We start from the raw sequence: 18516 nt of genomic DNA on the forward strand, positions 1-18516 counted from the left end.
ACATTATTTTTCACATTCTTTTCCATGATGGTTTATCACAGGATATTGAATATAGTTCCCTGTGCTATACAGCAGGACCTTGTTGTTTATCCATCCTATATATAATGGTTTCTGTCTGCTAATCCCAAACTCCCAATCCTTCCCTCCCCTCCCTGGCAACCACAAGTCTGTTCAGTTTATGAATATTTTTACTTTTCTTCTTGGTTCTCTTCTGTCTCGTCCAATTTTTCTACAGCAGCCATTTATCATTTCTATCATTGGAAGAATACAACAGATGCTACTTTAAAAATCCCTTGTGAGGTTGTGGACTCCTATCTCTGGAAGTGTCTGTACTGTCATCAGTCAGAAAAGTGCAGAAGGAACTGTTGAATTCTGTGGGAGCTGGATTAGTCCATCTATCTTCCCCAGCAACTGAGACTACGGGGAATGGGTGGGTGGGGAAATCTGTCATTTATTTCGATCCTCTCAGGCACCACGCTAGCTACTCGGCAAGCGTCCCCTCATTTAATTCTCACAGCAGCCCTCCTTTACAGACGAGACACAGAAACTTTAAATTACTTAATTAAGGCACATATCAAGTAAAGCAAAGCTGGATCTCAGATGATAGCACCAAGCTTTAAATCTGTATATTCCTGCCACATAGTAAGCTCGGGAAACTTGTGCTGAATGAATGCAGTCAGCAAATCAATTGGATGTATAACGTTTTTTTTTAAACTACAGCCACGACTTGATAATTATTTCTTGTAGAACATCTCTGGTACCATTAATTTTAATTAGTGTGATTGAAAAATAGCTGGCTGTATACATTGCCTGCCAGAGAGGAACGCTGTGCTCACTCGCCTGTAACTAATGTCCTTGACTAATTGCTGGATGAGTAACTCATATGACTCCAGATGAAAAGACTGCCAAGGGTTTGTCTCCCTTGGCAATGGAGTCTTTAAGTATTTTTATCATGAAAAAAATTCCAAACATATACGAAAGTAGAGAGCATGGTACCCATGTACCCATCACCAGCTTCAAGAATCATCAATGTTTTGCTAACTTTTTCATTTATTTCTCTTTATTTCATTTATTTCTCTTCCTCTTACTTTTTTTTTTCTTCTTTTTTTAAACTGGAGTATTTTCAAGCAAACCCAAAGTCTCATTTCGCCATGAACATTTCTATAATTGGAATGAAAAGGCTTTTGTGTGGCCCCGCGTTTCTCTTTCTTTAGATCTGCTATAGCACAGGAAGCGGTGATATAGAAGTCAGCCCAGGGGCACAAGGGTTTCTGGGAGGCCCAGGAGAGGAGGGGCGCATTCCTCACGGGCTGTGCAATTTGTTTTGCTCTCAACCCAGGGCACTTCTTGGCTGAAACTCCTCCCGCCTCAGAATTGAAACTTTTCTCAAATGCTGAAAATAAACTATCTGGCTTCCTCTAGCTAGAGACATCTGGGAAGTGATGCTTCTGAAACTATTTTTGGCATGAAAATGTCACCCCGAGCTGCTGGAAGTGATTTGGAAGTTTTGAGGTATTGAAAGCATCTGATGAGAAGTGGCGGAGGCCAAGTGAGTAGAGGTTAATTATTACACAGGCCAGGCGTTTCCCATCAGGGTTCTTATTCGTCATGCTCCTCCTGTTTACGGCTCTCAATTCTTTAGGCCAAGGATGGCACTGGGGTTGGTATGTGAAAGGTGGCAGAACAGGTGTGGGGAGGGGCGGCAGGTATGATAAAGGGGGAACACACTGGCTGGCTGGCCTTCCTTCAGCCTGCACGCCCTGCCTGGCTCCCTGGAAGTCCAGCGTGCCAGGAGATCCACGGAGGGTTCCTGGAGAATGCCAGGACCATGTGTTCGCTGATGGGTTTCACGAGATAAGAGACAAAGTTTCTGACTTTCTGAGTCCCATGCAGGGTACCAGGGATCAGGCTGGACCAGCTGAGATGCTTCCCAGGATGAGCCAGTAAAGAACAACACAAGGAGCAAGTGGGAATTGTAAATATGGAAGAATCAGAGGGGTCCAGAAATGGGGATGCTGGAAGTGGCCCAGGCCAGGGGCAGGAGTGGAGGCCACTGGGAACAGGCTAAGGAGAGGAGAATAAAGTCAAGGCCAGTGAAAGATGTGAAGATGTGGAGTCTGGCTTTGTTGGATGATGGTGTGCCCCCGCTACCTACCCTGGGCTCAGGAAATATAGAATAGATGAAGATGGGAAAGACCCCTGGGGAGGTGGTTGATTCATAACTCTAGCTGGTTTGGCTCACAACACTTCGGACACCAAATGCGTGGGTAATTTTAACACCAACAACCAGTTCTCCAAATATCCAGATACCAACTGGGTGTCCTACAATTCAATTCAATTTTTTTTTTTTTTTTTTTTTCTTTTGCAGTACGCGGGCCTCTCACTGTTGTGGCCTCTCCTGTTGCAGAGCACAGGCTCCGGATGCGCAGGTTCGGCGGCCATGGCTCACGGGCCCAGCCGCTCCGCGGCACGTGGGACCTTCCCGGACCGGGGCACGAACCCGTGTCCCCTGCATCGGCAGGCAGACTCTCAACCACTGCGCCACCAGGGAAGCCCTTCAATTCAATTTTGACACTAACCACCCACAGGTAGAGTCAGACTCCACAAGGCTGTCACCTGTACTTCTGACCAACCGGCAATAAGTCGAGGGTTCCCTGGGAATCCTGTTGCTTAGCAGTTTTTAATGGAGCTTTCAGCACTTAGGCATGATTCTTTAAATCATTGGCCATTGGGGATTAACTCAACCTCTAGTCTCTCTCCCCTCTCCAGAGGGAAGTGGAGGTGGCTGGGGGCAAAAAGTTCCAACCCTCTAGTCCTGCCTTGGCCTTTCTGGTGACCAGCTCCCATCCTGAAGCTATCTAAGGGCCCCCAGTCACGCCATCTTATTAGTATACAAAAGACGCTCTTTTCACCCTGGAGATCCGAAGGGTTTTAGGAGCTGTGTGTCCCAAACCAAGAGCAAAGACCAGATATAAAATTTTTTAATTTTATCACAATGTCCTTTAGCAAGGTCCTTTCTTCCACCTGAGTGGCACTTGGGGTTTACTTGGGATTAAGTGGGGGGAGCTAAGACAGAGAACAGCGAAAGGTCTCAGGGACCTCCATCCCCACTGCCCCACCCTGGACCTGCCCTGTCCACAGTCTTCCTAGGTAGGAGGTAGTGTCAGCTGAAAGGACCCTCAAAAATGACCTTTTAGACTTCTTGCTTTATAGATGGGAAATTGAGGCCCAGACAAAGGAAAAAAAAATGCCCAAGATCACACAGTGAGTGCTTGGCTTCAAGCCTGGGTGTGTTTGCCTCTAAGACCTGCGTAATCCTCCATACTCCTTCCCAGCCAGGGCACGGCAGGACACCTGGCCCCCTCGCCCCCCTCACTGAACACCTGGCCTGACTGCACCTGTAGCTGCTGGGGGTATAAGTTACCCATCATGCCTTGATGCGCGTGTAGGTGGTAAATGTAGGAGTGATTCATTCTACCTTTAAACTCAGAAATCATTTCAGAAATCAGAGGTGGGTGTTATGTTTTGATGTTGGGAGTACAGATGAGTTTTATTTTCTCCTTCAACATTTTTAAGGTTTTCCAAAATTTTACAACAAACATCTCTAACTTTATAAACCCCACCCCTCCCAATCTGATTTAAAAAAAGAAGGAAACTGGAGGGTGGTGAAATGCCCAGCTCCGTACAGAGGTCCAGTAAGCAAGGCCAACCAGTATCTGTCCCGCCAGGCAGAGGCCCTGAGCTGGAAGTACTGAAGGTCATCCAACTCTCTAGCCTGGCATCCGGCCACCCAGGCAGCATCACCCCTACGCCTCACCTTTGCTCTCACCATCCCCTGCTCCTGAAATCTCTTCCCACGACCATCGCCAAATCCAACTTATTTTTTCCGGGCCCAACAACCAATTCTGCTAGTTCCGTGAAGGTGTTTTAAAGCTCACCTTCCGTAGTTGGGATGAACACCTCTCTCCCTCCTCTGACCACCCGTGGAACTTTACGTGGACCTGCTTTATAATCCTGATCATCTGACTTGTCCTGGAGTCGTTTGCACCCAGGTCTGACTCTCCTCCTAGGCTGAGGTGTCCTTGGGGGCGGGGTCTGCATATCATGTATCTTGGTGCTCCCAATGCCATCCGCAGCCTGGCACAGGCTAGACTTCACGTGAATGTTCGTTGAACTTAAGTGAATTGAAAATACAGTATCCAAAGGGGGGTATTGTGATAAATCCGTTTATGGGGGCGGGGTACATCAACCTCGGCACTATTGTCATTTAGGGTTGGATTCTATGCGGTGAGGAGCTGTCGTGTTTAGCGGCATCCCTGGCTGCTACCTACTAGACGCCAGTTGTGACAACCCAAAATTTGGACACTGCCAAATGTCCCCTGGGGGACGCAACTGCCTCCTGTTGAGTATCACCGGTGTACGGTTTCAAGTGTTTTCATAAACAATCCCTAGGAGTAGGAATTCCCATTTGATAGATGAGAAAGGCAAGGCTCGTGGAGAGTTTAGAGTTGGAACAGTTTTGCACGTAGGTCTCCCATTCCAAGTCCAGTGCTGAGGCCTGGAGGCCTCCCAGAACCCCAGCAAGGTCTATGCTTCTCCACTTTGGTGTAGCTACTCCCCTCCCATGTCCCGGGTCCCACAATGTCCAATCCCCCCGCCCCGCCTCCGTGGCTTGTGCCAGGCTGTGAGCCACTGGTTGACCCTTGTAGTCCATGCAGACCAGACCTCAGGCTGTGCCTGAATCCGACCGTCACATCTTCAGCACCTTGTCCTCCTCCCCGTGCTTGAACACGCTGATGGTGACCTGGCCCTTCTCGGAGCCATATTTGTTCTTGACGAAGACACCATAGCGCCCGCTGTCCTCACTGTTGACCCTCTCGATGGTGATGGTGACCTCCAACCCCTTCACCTCCATGTGGTAGCGGTCAAGGAAGGTGACGGGCTGGTCATTCTTCAGCCAGGAGACTTCAGGGATAGGATCTCCTGAGATGACGCAGGTCAGGCACAGGGTCTGTTTGAAAGGACAGGAAGGGAACGCTCAGTCCACACGCTTGGAATAACCCTTGGTAAAGTGTGAAGCTTATAAACCTTCGCACTCCCAGGGAGCTCCCAGTATAAGCTGCTCCTTGTGGTAAGTTCATTATGTGTGTTTTATTGTGACCCATAAAGTAATAACAGTAAAGGGAGATGTTCTACTCTAACCCCACATCCTCCATTCTCAACATTTCTACGGGAACACTTAACTATTTAGACTGTCGGGCCATTATTACTTTAGCAATTACCTGCCCCAGAATGGCCTGGACTTTGCTTTAATGCTTTTATTGTATATTTCATTATGATTTTACCATGCAAATAAGGCTAGATTGCTTTTTTTTTTTGCGATACGCGGGCCTCTCACTGTTGTGGCCTCTCCCATTGCGGAGCACAGGCTCCGGACGCACAGGCTCAGCGGCCATGGCTCACGGGCCCAGCCGCTCCGCGGCATGTGGGATCTTCGTGGACCGGGGCACGAACCCGTGTCCCCTGCATCGGCAGGTGGACTCTCAACCACTGCGCCTCCAGGGAAGCCCGGCTAGACTGCTTTAACATAAAGATTTAAGAATTGAGTTTGAAAATTCTCAACAGAGCAATTCTCACTGCAGAGGCACTCTAGTGTAATGGCCGTCTGGAGCTGGGCTGCCAGGCTGTGAATCTCAGCTCGGCTCCTTTAAGCTGTATGACCTTAGGTAAGTCTCTTAACCTTTCTGGGCCTCAGTTTCCTCAGCTATAAAGTATGGCTAGTAATAACACACTATTTCATGGGGTTGCCTTGATGGTTAAATAATGGAATAGTGTCTGGCACAAAGTAAGCAACATGAAAACGTTAGCCATCATTTTCTAGAACATTAGGCTTGAAAAACTTCAGTCCTCAAAGGGCTTTTTAGGTATCATCTAGTCAAACGCCTGTGGAAACTGAAGTTCACACAGAGAAGTCCGTGACACCCAGGGCCACCTGGAGAGATGGGGTAGAACTGGGGTGAGCACAGGCCTGTCACCGCCCCCCCCCCCCCCCCCCGCCACGGGCCTGACACCAGGCTCAGCGTCTTTCCTTTATACTACATGTGACCAGTGAGGTGTGGTCACTCGGCCAGACTCTGGTGCATCCAGCCCCTTCGGCTCTGGAATCCACGGTGCTGCGTTGCTTCGTGCTCTTGGATGGATACAGGAGGGAACCCAGGGTGGGACTGCCGGCTGTGGGCTGGGGAACAGTCAGTACCTTATCTTCCATGATCGTGGCCACGTCCGGCAGGCCCCTCACCACTTTGGCACGATCTGGAAGGGAAAAACGAGACCCCCAGTGATGAATGTTTTCCTGCCAGCTGCTTCCCAGCAGCAGGTTCCACGAAGTTGAGGTTTATTTTGAAGCAATGCTTCTTTTTCTTTTTGCATCATTTTGGGTGGACATCCTTAAACTTGTGTTACGTTACTTCCTTGCCTTTATAAACACAAGATAGGGACGTAATGTGTTTCTGTCGTTGACCTGAGGTTATTATTATGGCTGGTGGTACCTGGAGGTGACAGTGAGGTGCCCCTCCCCTGAGGACCGGGAGAGAAGGTGATAAGGTTGCTCTGAGCCTTAAACTGGCAAAATGCACACAACAGGTGTGACGAACCAGCTCAGGGAGTGAATAGGAAGGGAGCTTCCGGGACACTGACTCTGGTCAAGGGAGGGGACCTGGTGGCCATGGCGGCTGGGCAGGAAGAGACTGTGGTTGTAAATCACTGAGCAGAAAGCCAGCATGTCGCAGTCGAGGCTGTGGGAACGGACCCTAGACCACGATCAGGGATGTGCCAAGAGCCTGAAGTGGCTGGTGTCTGTGCAACAGAGGTAGGGGAGGAGGAGCCTGAATCAGGGTTGAAGGGGGAGGGGAAGGACGGCCCCAGAGATGGACACTGTTGTGGGAGGAACGTTCACCAGGCCCATCGTGGCGGGCGAAACAATCCACTTCCCCTGACTCTCAACTCGGCCAGCCCTAGCAAGCACAGGTGGTGAGCTTAGGCCCCTGTGTTAGGGTCCTGGGGGGGTGTCCTGTGCAGAGACTCGGCGTTCCAGGATGGGGGGGCAGGTGATTAGGAGGTGTGACGGGCTGAGTCAGGTCTGCAGGCTGCGCTCCGCCCACCGAGGTGGCCGCCCGCTGCGAGGGCTCCTCACTGCTCTTGGACCCCAGATGGCCCCCTCCCAGATGGCTATTATGAACGGCCTGCACTTCCCGCCAAGTGGGGACACTCAGGGACAAGACGCCACATAGGGCTCATGCCCCCTCCTACCAATGGCCCCAAAGGGTCAGTTTCCCTCCTCACTGTCAGGTTGAACGGGGCTGCTCTGCTCTGCTGCCAGGAGGCTTCCCCTCATGGAAGGTCCTCCACTGACCGGCTGGCTCACTGAGACCAGAAAGCCAGCCTCCGGGAACTGGGTGCTTTAGAACTGGTTGCAGGGACCCGGAGAAGCTCCAGTGCGTGGGCCTGGTGGTCCCCCTGGGCAACTCAGAGGCTGTGTCCTGGATTAGATGAGGCCCTAGGGCCCCACAGCCAGAACCAGCTTCAGCTTTGCAGTCGTCCCCTCCCGGGCCTCGCTTGGAAGACAGGGCCTCGGTCCTGTCTGCCCCTGCCTTTGGAGTCCCACCGACATCGGCCGTGTGCCTCCTCGCCACCAGGCCCGCACCAAGCACGTCCACATCCACGGTCTCAGGTATCCTCGGACTCCTCATCCACCTGTCTTCACGCTGCCACCATCCGGGTCTCCCGGCAGCTCTGTGACGGCCCAGAGCCACACAGACCCCATGGGAAACCGGGACTCCAGCTACCTGCCAGGAGGCGTGAGCAGCTGGGAAGCCGCCCCAAACTCAGAAGTGGAAACAACAGAAATATGGCTGGACTTACTCTTCTCGATGATGGCCAAGGCTCTGAAAAACGGAAATGGGAAAAAGCCTCGGTGTTTCATTTGTTAAAGGACAGTCCTGCCCGGGTAGGGGGGAGGGGGTGACGGGGGAAAGGTGGAGCTGTCCGGCCTCCCAGGAAGGGTCCTGTGCTCGTGCACCCCAGGGGCCTTGATCACACTGAGAAACGCCGAGGACACTTACTTCAGTCTCTGGTGCTCAGCCAGGGCGTCCTCAAAAGCTACAAGAAGGAAAAGGGGAAAAGGTGCGTCAGGGCATCTACCCCCAATCTCCCCCCTTCCTGCAACCCACAGGTATAGAGCTCAGCACTGACTGTTCCTTCACTCTGTTCCAGCATTCTCTTGGGGGCAGTGCTAGGATTGGGTGGGGAGATGGGAGCCCCCCCAAAAGACCATGGGGTTTTCTAAACAGGTTTCACTGAGGACAGACAGGCGGAGCGCTCACCTTGCCCCGAGAGATCAGCTGAGAGCTGCCGGACTTCCTTCCCGGCCGCTATCTCTAGGGTGTATTTGCCCTTGTCTGAGTCTTTGGGGTCCAGGATGTGGAGCCAGATGTCATCCAGGGTGGTACCAGCCCTCACCCGATCACCACTCTCCAGGCGCTTCTCTCTGAACGTGAGGGCGAAGAAATGGTTAACACAGCTCAGTCCGGGACGGGCTGTCCGCCCGCCCATCTACAGGCACCCCTGCCCCAAACTCCTCTCCCGGGGTTTTGTTCCCAGATGTGTGAGCTGAAAGTGGTGACCATGCATGAGATATTTGATATATATCTATCCACTCATCCCCTCATCATTCATTCATTCATCAAACCTTGTGGCCGCGCTGAGTCTATATTTGTGACATGTCCTGCAGGCTGGGACTTTGAGGAAATGGTGCTCCAGGGTCAGTGACCACCTCCCCACACCCCACCAGTGGGAGCCGCTTCCTCACTTCATCCTTTTCCTCATCGTAAAACCTCCGAGCATTTCTTCCCACAATCACTCTTACGTAATTCTTATAAACTATATAAACTCCTTTCCTTTACTTAAATTTCATTCCTAAAGACACCTGGCCCATGTCAGTGTTTTGTCACAGAAGTGACACCTCTGGGCTTCGTCATGGGGCTCAGAAACTCTAGAGAAGGAGCTTCACTGTTCTGAAATTCAGCCTGGCCTTGGTCTCACTCACATGACCAATTTGACTAAGTCCGTCTAGCCTTCTCCATAGAATGGGTGCAGTAATGTCTGCTCCACAAGGCTGAGGTTTGCAAGTAAGAAGCACTGGGAAAATTCTGCTCCCAAACTCTCTGGGGTCCCTTAGCTCCTGGCGGAGTCTCTGATACCTGATCCTGCCTTCAGGGCCTGGCCCTCAGTTAGTCGTCAGCCCCCCAGGTCCCTCTGCCTGCACCTCTCCCCTCAGCCTGGCTGCCTGAGTTTGCTAAGGCTGCAGAGACCCACAAGGGCACTTGATCATCTGGTTCCCCATCGTTCCTGCATCCTTCTCTCCCCCAGCTCCCAGATGGTGCTCTAAGACAATGGTCCTTCTCTGCCATGGATATTCTGGGAAAGTGATCTTAGCGCCAGGGTTCCCACCTTTCCTGGGGAGCCTCCCTTCTGTGCCTGTAACAGCTGTTCCCTGTCCCAGACTCCCTCTGTGGACAGCAGGACCGGCGAGAGACCTGTCTCTGCCAAGCCCTTGGGACTGGGCTCTGAGGCGGGTGCTGGGCCCCCTCCAGCCTGGCTAGGGCTCCAGGGCAAGGCCAACCTACTTGTGGAACCAGGTGGTTTTCATGTAGCTCGCGTTGTAGTACTTGACTCTGCTGAAGAGCCGGATCCCCTCCTCGGTCCCCTGGATTTTCAGTGGGGTCGCAGAGAGGGCTGGGGAGGCATGGGAGCAGGGTGAGTCTTCCCCAAGGCCCTTTGGGCAGCACATCTGGGGGGCAGCCAGCTCGCCCCTGCTTTGGGGCGTGGTGGGGGGAACACAGTGTGGTGAAGAGGCAGGAGCATCTCCCCCCAGTCTTTGAGGCTGGAAACTAACCCCACCCCCAGCAGCCAAGGATGGCTAGAGGTCCCCCGGAGGCTCTGTGGCATCACGGCAGCGCTGAGCAAGGAGGGGGCTTGCTTACCACCAATCCTGCCCAGCTCAGTGAAGATGGCATCCAGGGCTGGAGGGAGACAGAGGGAGTGGTCAGCTGATGCACCAGGTGGGGCCGTCCTTGGAAAAGGCTGGTGGACCTTATGAGCAGCTCTCAGAACACAGGCTTAGGGGTGGGGAGGGGATCTGGGGCACTGCGTGACTGATGGGGCAGGGGGGCAACACAGATGGAGGACGAATGGGCCGACACGACAGTCTTCCTGCAGGCTGAGACGACCAGCCTGGTGAGGAGCCTGGGGCCCGCTGGGGGTGGGGGCGGGGGGCAGAGCAGAGAACTCAGGCTCCGGGTCTGGAAGCCTGGGCTCGCCGTGGGATAGTGCAGTGAACATGGGCACCAGCGTCACACAGACCAGGCCCTGCCACTGACCAGCTGTGCAGCCATGGGCAGGTCACTTAACTCCCCTGGGCCTCAGTTGCCCCAAGTGAGGATCCCAGACAGTTTCCCCACAGGTCACACTGCATCTCTTGGTTCAGTGTGAGGCCCTCCTGGCCCGTCTCTGATGTCGCCGGCTCCTACCTTCACCTGTGAGGTCCAGGATGGTGTCGTCCTCCCCTCGCTCATCGGAAACCTCTGCTCTGTAAATGCCCTTGTCCTCTTTGGAAAGCTGGAAAGAAGGATGTGAGAAGGCGGTGTCAGCATGAGTTCCAGAAGGAGCGATGGACAGCAAGTCAGGAGGCCTGGGCTCTAGGTCTGCCGCTAACTCTCCTCCCTGGGCCTCAGTTTACCCCCCTGCAATGGGTGATCTCTGAGGCTCCTTCCAGCTCCAGAGCCCTTTGATCCCAAGCCCAGGGCTTGTCTGGGCCTGGAGGTGGGGCGAGAGGGGGAACTGAGGGCAGAAACAGACGCCCCGCATGTGATTCTCAGGCAGCTGCTCTGAGCAGAGCAAAGCGAGCCCTCCTAGCAGAGCTGGGCCGAGCAGGGCGCACCCTCCACCAGCGCTGCCCTGCTTCCCAGGGGCCCTGGATAGAGGGACCTCTCTGCATCTCTCAGAAGGAAGTGTGCTTTCTTTTGCTCAGGACAAGGGGGTCCTTACTGGCACATGCTTGTCAACCCCAAGTGAAGCCCGGGTCAACACTCAGCAAAGCAAGAACTTGGGTCATGCTTTGAAAGCAAGGTCAGAAGTCCGCTGTGCCCTCTCATTACACAGCATCTCCTCCAGGGGCTGCGGGGGTGGGAGCGTGATATCTGCCTCCCTGTCCCCTCAAAGGGCCCCTCTCACCCCAACCAACTCTACATAGTGTGTTTTGAGGCAGGATTCAAGGCAGAAGCATCTCTCAACTGGGGTATCAAAGGGCTGAAAACCCCAACAGTCTTCTCCCATGTCCCCTGCCCCCTCCCTCAGTGAAGGCTCCGAAGTCCCAGCCAAATTCCGGAGACAGTGCTTGGAGAAACTTCCGGCCCCGCTCTCAAGCTTTGTATCTTGGTATTTAAACCCTCTGAGCCTCAGTTTACTCATCTGTAAAATGGTGGCATAATCCTTGCCCTAGCTACATACTATAGTTGCTGTGAAGATCAAGGGAGATAACTTCGGAAGCCAGAAAGTTCTGCACCAATACGCTGGATGATTATGACAAGACTCAGTAGCTATAAAGCACCTACTCGATGCCAAGCCCTGTGTGAAGAGTTTGCACTGTGATGACAAAGGCCAACTTGCTATCGTCTTGGCCGGGATTTGGGAGAGGACCCTGAAATCATTATTTCCTTCCTAGTCTGCAAACCTGCATCTGCCATAGTCCTCCTTGGCACACGGTGGGGCCACAGAAATCAGGGACAAGGCAGAAAAACATGGAATGTTTAAGAATAAGTCTTGCATTTCTACCTTAACCAGGTCACACTCCTCCAAGGGCCATGGGGAGGTCGTGGGTGGGAGAAGTGAGCTCCAGGCCCTGTTTTGCTCTGCCCAGACCTGCCTCGCACGGAGACCGTCTCCCTGTCCTGAATCTCGGGCTGCGGGGGCAGGAAGGAATCTCTGAGAGAGCATCCCTCTGACCCGCTTGTGTAACAGATGAAAACTGAGGTCAGAGAGGGACAGTGACTAGCCCAGGGCCATGCAGTCAGCGGCAGGGCCAGGACTGGAATCCAACTAAAAGGAAAAGTCAGTATTACTGAGCCTGTTTTTATTTAAAGTTTTGGTATTGTTTTCCCTCGTGGTCTTTTTTTTGGGGCATGAATTTTGATCCTTAAAAATACTGCGTGAAATACTATTTATCTTGAGTACTGAGCCTGTCAGCGCTTCCTGAGAGTTTGTGCGTGAGGTCAGTGCCTCACTTGCCTCACCCTGGTCCTGACTCCCTGCCCAGTGCTCCTGGCACTGCCTGGAGGCTGTGAGCCCTGAAGTCAGAGCTGCACTTACCTCTTCCATGCAGAGAAGCCCTGTTCCAGTCTGCGGGTCGTACTGACCATCTGGGAACTCTTTCTTCTGGAAGAACCACTGGAAGCGGGTTTCTTTCTTGGTGTTGGTCACCTGAGGAAGGTGGGGAGTGAGGAGACTCCTTCAGGCTTTCTCTTTTAAGTGAAGACTCAGATCATCAGAACTTTTTTTTTTTTTTACAAACATGACTCCCCCCCCACCCCCAGGCTAAATCTCAGCCAACCCCTTCCTCACACCATATGTCTCCTCTGATGGTTTCTGGACTCAGGACTTGTGCTAATGCTATTCCCTCTGCTTCTTGATCCCTTTCCTACCCTACTTTTTCTTGTAAATGCCTGTGTCACCTCCTCCAGGAAGCCTTCCTTTATGCACCCCAGAGTGTGCCCCATTGTGAGTAATCAATTTCCTGCATGTCTCCATCACAGCAGGAGCTATGATGTTTTCGCCACGATCTTGCTTTGGACTGTGGGATCTTACAGGCCTAAGGAGACCGCTTCTTCACCCTTGTATGCCCAGTGCTTGCAGAGTGTGTTACACAGAGTAGGTACTTAGGTTTGCTGAATGGATAGGCTTCTAGGAGTGCACCTCCCCTCCCCTGCCCTCCCCCAGGTATCTAAAAGGCTGCAGGGTGCTGAGAAACAAAACCCGCTTTGGAGTCAGGCGCATCCGGTTAAAACCTGGGCTCTAGACTCGGCCTGTTACCATGTAGCCTTCAGCTAGTTCCCCACTTGGTTTTTCATCCTACAGTGGGGATTGTAACACCACTCTCACAGATGATTGTGAGGCAGATGAAATAAAATAATGCTCTGAAGTGCTGAGAACAGTGTCTGGCAGGGCTACTGACAGACACAGGGACTACCACTCAACGTATAGAGCCCTCACTTGCTCCCAGACCCGTGACCCCCAGAACCCCTCCCGGAGCAGCAGGGAGATCTAACTCAAGGCTGACTCAGCGCACTAATTCACACTAACTCTGCTCCCTGGGTTTTTGTTTTCCAGTTAAATGCAAAATCCCTGGGGCTACTTCCTCTGCTTGGGATCACACCAGCACAGGGTGTGGAGTTGCAGGGAGTGGGGCAAAAGACAGCCACGGGGCTTGGGGACAACCACAGGTCTTGCCCCACCGGGCCTGGGGGCAGGGCTGGAGGCGGGGGCGGGGCTTTGCCTTGCACATCAGCAGCACTTGGCAGTCCTCGGTGACCTTCCACTGCAAAGGCTCCTCGAAATACGGACCTATGAGGGCAAAACAGCAGGCCCAGCGGTCAGAGCGCCGGGCTCGGCCCGGGCGCCACCTGGTGGCGAGATAGGGGAAGGCAGCTGGGGAGAGGCACCTAATGACTACTGGCCCCTCGGATTCTGGGATTCCGCCCCCACGAGGGAGGGGACTGGGGTGAGGTATCTGGGAGGCATCTAGGGTGCAAAGTTTAGGGCGCGCCCTCTTGGGGCTGGGCAAGTGCTGTTTCGTTCTGGCACAGGGACAGCACTAGATCAAATGGCAGTGGCCCTCCCTCAGGGGGGTCCAGCAGGGCGGAGGGATCTATTAATCCACTTGCCCAGCGGTTCCCCGGCGCTGTCTGCTGGCCTGCTGGCCTGCTGGCCGAGGTGTTTGAACTTCGCCCGAGCAGTTCTTACCCTGCTTTCTCTTCCAGTCTCTTCTCTTAGCATCTGCCTCCCTTAGAAGTTTGTCGAACTCTGTGAACACAGAGGGGGGAACGGGTGTGAACCAGAAGTAGCGCAGGTCCAGAGGAGGGCGTCAGGATGGATAGAGACGCCCAGGCTGAGACCTGAGGCCGGGTGCATGGGGCAGGGCGGGGGTCAGGGCACAGCTGACCGTCATCCACCAGAGCCAGGGTGATCTGGTTCTTGGCTTTTCCGTCTTGGAGCTGAGCAGTATACGACCCTTTGTCGTCCTCAGTCAAGTTTTGGATGATAACTTCCACCAGGCCCTTCTCTCGGACAAAATTGATCTTGCGGTTCTGGGGAGAACAAAACCCGAAAGTCTTTCTGCCCTTTTCCAATCCCAGGGAATTTGTGCTGTGGGGTGCAAATCGGGGTGTGGTTGGACTTGGGGGTAATAAATGCAGAGTTAGAAGTCTTCAGAGACTGGGGAGGGGGCCCAAGGTACCCCTCTCCTGTGTATAGACTGGGCTTTTCTCACACCCGGCCCCTGAGAACACCCTGGGCCCGGCAGACACTGGAAAGAGTCTTGTGTGCTTGTATCAGTTGCAATTAATAATAATCCCCAACCTCCTACTGTGCCATGTTTTTGGGTTATTTTCTACTTCTTTTGCAATTTAATATAAAAAAAATCTCCCATAAAACTGTAAAGGATAATATAAAAAAGCCTGGGAACCTGCTGCCCAGAATTAGCACTTATTTACATTTTGTCACATTCTAACAGCTTTCAAACGTTTTATTTTCCACATTTAGGGTGTATGTGTGATTTGAGAGAAACGTCTAATTTGATTTCTCTGTAGCGGCACCTGCTAGTATCAGCGCTGTGTACCAAGAGTCCAGACTTTGTTACCCTGCCTCTACCATGAGCCAAGGTCATGCTTAATCTCTGTGCAGAACTTTCAGATCTATTTTTTTTCCAATTGCTCCTCCTGATTCTGGGGCAACCAACCCCATTGTACCGATGCAGAAACTGAGGCACAGAGAGGTAAAGAGACCTGCCCAAGGGCGCACAACCCACAGGAGATGAATATGAGTCTTCTGACATCTAGCCCTGAGCTCTTCCTCCTCTGTCAGAACCAGCTCCTCTCTTTATAACACACATTTTTTGATGGTCATCTGGAGATGAAATTCACAAATAAGATCTTCTCATGATTGAATCTCTCATGAGAGGTTTTACTCATGTACATCTTCATGAGTGCAAGAAGAACAGGAAAACGAATGAAAGAGCATAGGTAATGTGGCTAATAGAATAAAAACTCTCTATTCAGTGTATGTTAACACTGCAAAAAAAATTCTTTGTGTTTATATCTCAGAGTTAGGGTCTAGGCTTGGATAATTATAAGCATGAATGTAGGTTTTTCACCTTACAAATGTTTGACAGGACAGTGAACAATTGTGGGAGGTGTGGGAAGTTCTTTGTGGGAGTGTTCCTTGCGTTGGCAAGTGTCTAGCATCCCTACCACCCACCCCCCAGGTACTAAAATCCAGGTGTCCTCACCCCCCACCCTATCACTGTGACAGCCAAAGCTGGTGGCCGTTTCTGAAAAGTCTGCTCGGGGGAGGTGCAGCCAGTGGAGACCACTGCCTGTGAGACCACCTCCTGGGCCAGGAACCTCACTCAGGGATTCTGAGCCCCCAATTACCGGTGAGCTGAAAATTTCCTGCTCGTTGAAGATTAGATGCAGCTCAGCGGCTGGAGACAACTTTTCTACTTCCAGCCAAAGCCGCACCTCTCCTTGCTCGAGGATGTCAACGTTCCAGCCGGAGATCAGCTTGATCACTGGGAGGCAGAGGACAGGAAAGGGTGGGCAGGGAACCCTTCTCCCCTCCCCCCTCCCGACAGCCCCACCTTGTGCACACTGTGGGCATTTAATGTGCAAAATGTTTCAGAGTCTGACGCAGACACGACTGGGGATGAGGGGCTGGGGAGGGTTTCCCACATTCAGTCCCCCTAGATTGAATTCATCTCAGGGAATTCATCCTCTTCCCACAGCTTTGAGGTCATGCTTCTCACCCTGGCTGGACACTGGATCCCCAAGGGCTTTCAAAAACACCAGTGTCTGGCTCCAGACCCAGAGGTTCTGATTTGTTTGGGGTGTGGCCTGGGCATTGGGATTTTGAAAAGCTCCAGGGGTGATTCCAATATGCACCCAAATTTGCGACCCCTGTGCCAGGGCCTGCAAAAGCTACTCCTGGCCAATGGAGGGAAGCAGGGGTTTAGATGACCCACAATCCAAGAAGAAAAAACCAGCCACTCTGCCCTCCCTTGCATCCCATGTGCTCTCTGCTGGCCGCTCTGTTCCCTTCATGGACTGAGGACTCCCTGGGTCTCTGGCCTTCCAGCCCCAAGACATCCCCATCCTCCCCCCCCCCCCCCCGGCTAGTTTCTGGCTCTTGGCTGACTCAGCCCTGCTCAGAACACCCTGGTGGGCCTGGCGGGACTGCCCAAGGCTGCTGGCTTGGACCACTTACCTGGGTTTCTAATCTCATGGCTCAGCTTCTTCAGCCTGTTCAGCTCTGGGACAGGGAGGAGCAAGGAAGAAACCAAAGAGAATGACATACCCGGGCCGGTGGGGCCCGTGGAAGCCGTCCTAGCGTCCACACTGGGTGAAAGTCCCGAGAGACTCGGCTTGGGGTCACTTGGCTACTGAGGGGTTGATGATGACCACTGTGGGCCTTGGCTCTGGGGCACTGAGGGGGCTGCGGGGGCTGCCGCAGGCCACCCTGAGGTTGCTTATTCTCCTGTCCTTCAAGACCTGATCAAGTGCCACCTCCCCAGAGAAGCACCTACTGTGTGCCAGGCTCTGCGTGATCTCAGCCGTCCTCACACCATGCTGTGGGGTGAGCATTACTGTCTGTCTCCTGAGGCCCCTTGTTAACCCACTGAGCCATACTGTCCCAGCATCTGAGGGTCTGTTCTCCCCACTGAGCCATACTGTCCCAGCATCTGAGGGTCTGTTCTCCCCACTGAGCCATACTGTCCCAGCATCTGAGGGTCTGTTCTCCCCACTGAGCCATACTGTCCCAGCATCTGAGGGTCTGTTCTCCCCACTGAGCCATACTGTCGTAGTATCTGAGGGTCTGTTCTCCCCCACTGAGCCATACTGTCCTAGTATCTGAGGGTCTGCTCTCCCCACTGAGCATTTCAGTCTGCATGTGTCTAGGGCAGGTCAGCAGAGTGCTGTCTCACTGCTAACTGCTTCTTTGTGTTAGGTTTGTCTCTTCTGCTAAGCTGAGCTCTGGACCTGCATGGTATCTGGCACACAGTATGTGCTCAATAAATACGTGTTGCATGAATGAATTGGCAGGGCAGGGCTCATATCTCATTTTCTCTTATAAGCTCTAGAGTCCTTACCATGATGAGTCTGGACACATGGCAAGCATCGAGTCCAAAAAAAAAGCAAACCCCATTACTTTTGTGGATGGCTTTAGTTTGCATGGAATCATCTAAGTATATCTGCATAACATCATTGTTTCACTTAGGACAGCAGGGATTATAATCCCCCTTTACAGATGAGGAAACGGAGGCCCAGAGCGGTGTCATGACTTATCCAAGGTCAAGCAGCTAGGAAATTGTGGAACTGGAATTGCACTCTGGACCTACCTGGCTTCTGCCTCTTAACAAAATCAAATGGCCTCCAGTGCAATCATCAGGGAGGACAATGGGCTGTCCCAGTTGCTATGGAGACAGCAGAGGGTGAGTCTCATAGATGACCGCTGAGGCCTGGCATCCCCTCTCTGGTTTACCACAGTCCCCACTGCTCCCTTTTGCCATCCTCATTCCTCAGACTGACTGCCATTTGCAGTTTATCATTCTACTTATGCTGTCGTTTTTCTTAGGCTACGGAAGGAAGTGAAATAATTCACTGGTACCTTTGCTTTTTATCAAAAGTAGATAAAGTAAAGAGAGAGACAAGAAGAGCGTGAACTCCATCAGGCAGGGATTTCTGCCTGTTGAGTTCACTGATGTAATTCAGTGCCTAGGACAGTCTCTGGCATTTGGTCGGTGCTCAGCAGATACTTATTCACTGGCTGACTGACTGAATGAGTGGGTGAGGGCCTACTTCCCTGGAAATCTCTGCTTTACTCATCTTTATTGCTTCTTGCTGGCCTCTGGGGTATCTGTGCTTGGGACCCCATGTCTGGGTCGTCTCTCTGGGGAGGTGGCAGTGGAACAGGGGCATCACCTTCCTCCGTCAGCGTGTGGCTTGCTGAGATATCTTCGTCAGCATCGGTGACCACCACCGAGTAGGTGCCCAAATCCTCGAGGCCAGGTTCTTTCAGGATGATCTTGGACCTGCAGAGACAGGAGGGCAGAGGCTCTGAGAGGGGCCGTGTGCCCTGGAGGCCTGGGAGCTGGGGAGTCTCGGTCGGCTTTGCAAGCCCTGCACCCCAGCC

The 18516-nt window shown here is 52.7% G+C and overlaps 1 protein-coding gene across 1 annotated transcript in view; it reads right to left on the reverse strand.

The window, feature by feature from the left end:
* Nucleotides 1-3475: 3475 nt before the first annotated feature.
* The window catches only part of MYOM3 (myomesin 3), a 52502-nt gene continuing 37461 nt past the window's right edge, over nucleotides 3476-18516 (reverse strand). Inside the window, exons 24-38 of the mRNA XM_059998573.1 lie at nucleotides 18306-18415; nucleotides 16591-16635; nucleotides 15762-15898; nucleotides 14273-14417; nucleotides 14074-14133; nucleotides 13607-13674; nucleotides 12424-12534; nucleotides 10587-10674; nucleotides 10041-10079; nucleotides 9684-9792; nucleotides 8382-8545; nucleotides 8121-8157; nucleotides 7921-7943; nucleotides 6257-6312; nucleotides 3476-5011 (exon numbers count right to left, since the gene is read on the reverse strand). Of these exons, the coding sequence (XP_059854556.1) occupies nucleotides 4751-5011; nucleotides 6257-6312; nucleotides 7921-7943; nucleotides 8121-8157; nucleotides 8382-8545; nucleotides 9684-9792; nucleotides 10041-10079; nucleotides 10587-10674; nucleotides 12424-12534; nucleotides 13607-13674; nucleotides 14074-14133; nucleotides 14273-14417; nucleotides 15762-15898; nucleotides 16591-16635; nucleotides 18306-18415 (1453 nt within the window). The 3' untranslated portion in view covers nucleotides 3476-4750. The remainder of the gene's footprint in view (nucleotides 5012-6256; nucleotides 6313-7920; nucleotides 7944-8120; nucleotides 8158-8381; nucleotides 8546-9683; nucleotides 9793-10040; nucleotides 10080-10586; nucleotides 10675-12423; nucleotides 12535-13606; nucleotides 13675-14073; nucleotides 14134-14272; nucleotides 14418-15761; nucleotides 15899-16590; nucleotides 16636-18305; nucleotides 18416-18516) is intronic.

This window comes from Delphinus delphis, chromosome 1, assembly GCF_949987515.2.
Source record: "Delphinus delphis chromosome 1, mDelDel1.2, whole genome shotgun sequence".
In the NCBI taxonomy this organism is placed as follows: Eukaryota; Metazoa; Chordata; class Mammalia; order Artiodactyla; family Delphinidae; genus Delphinus; species Delphinus delphis.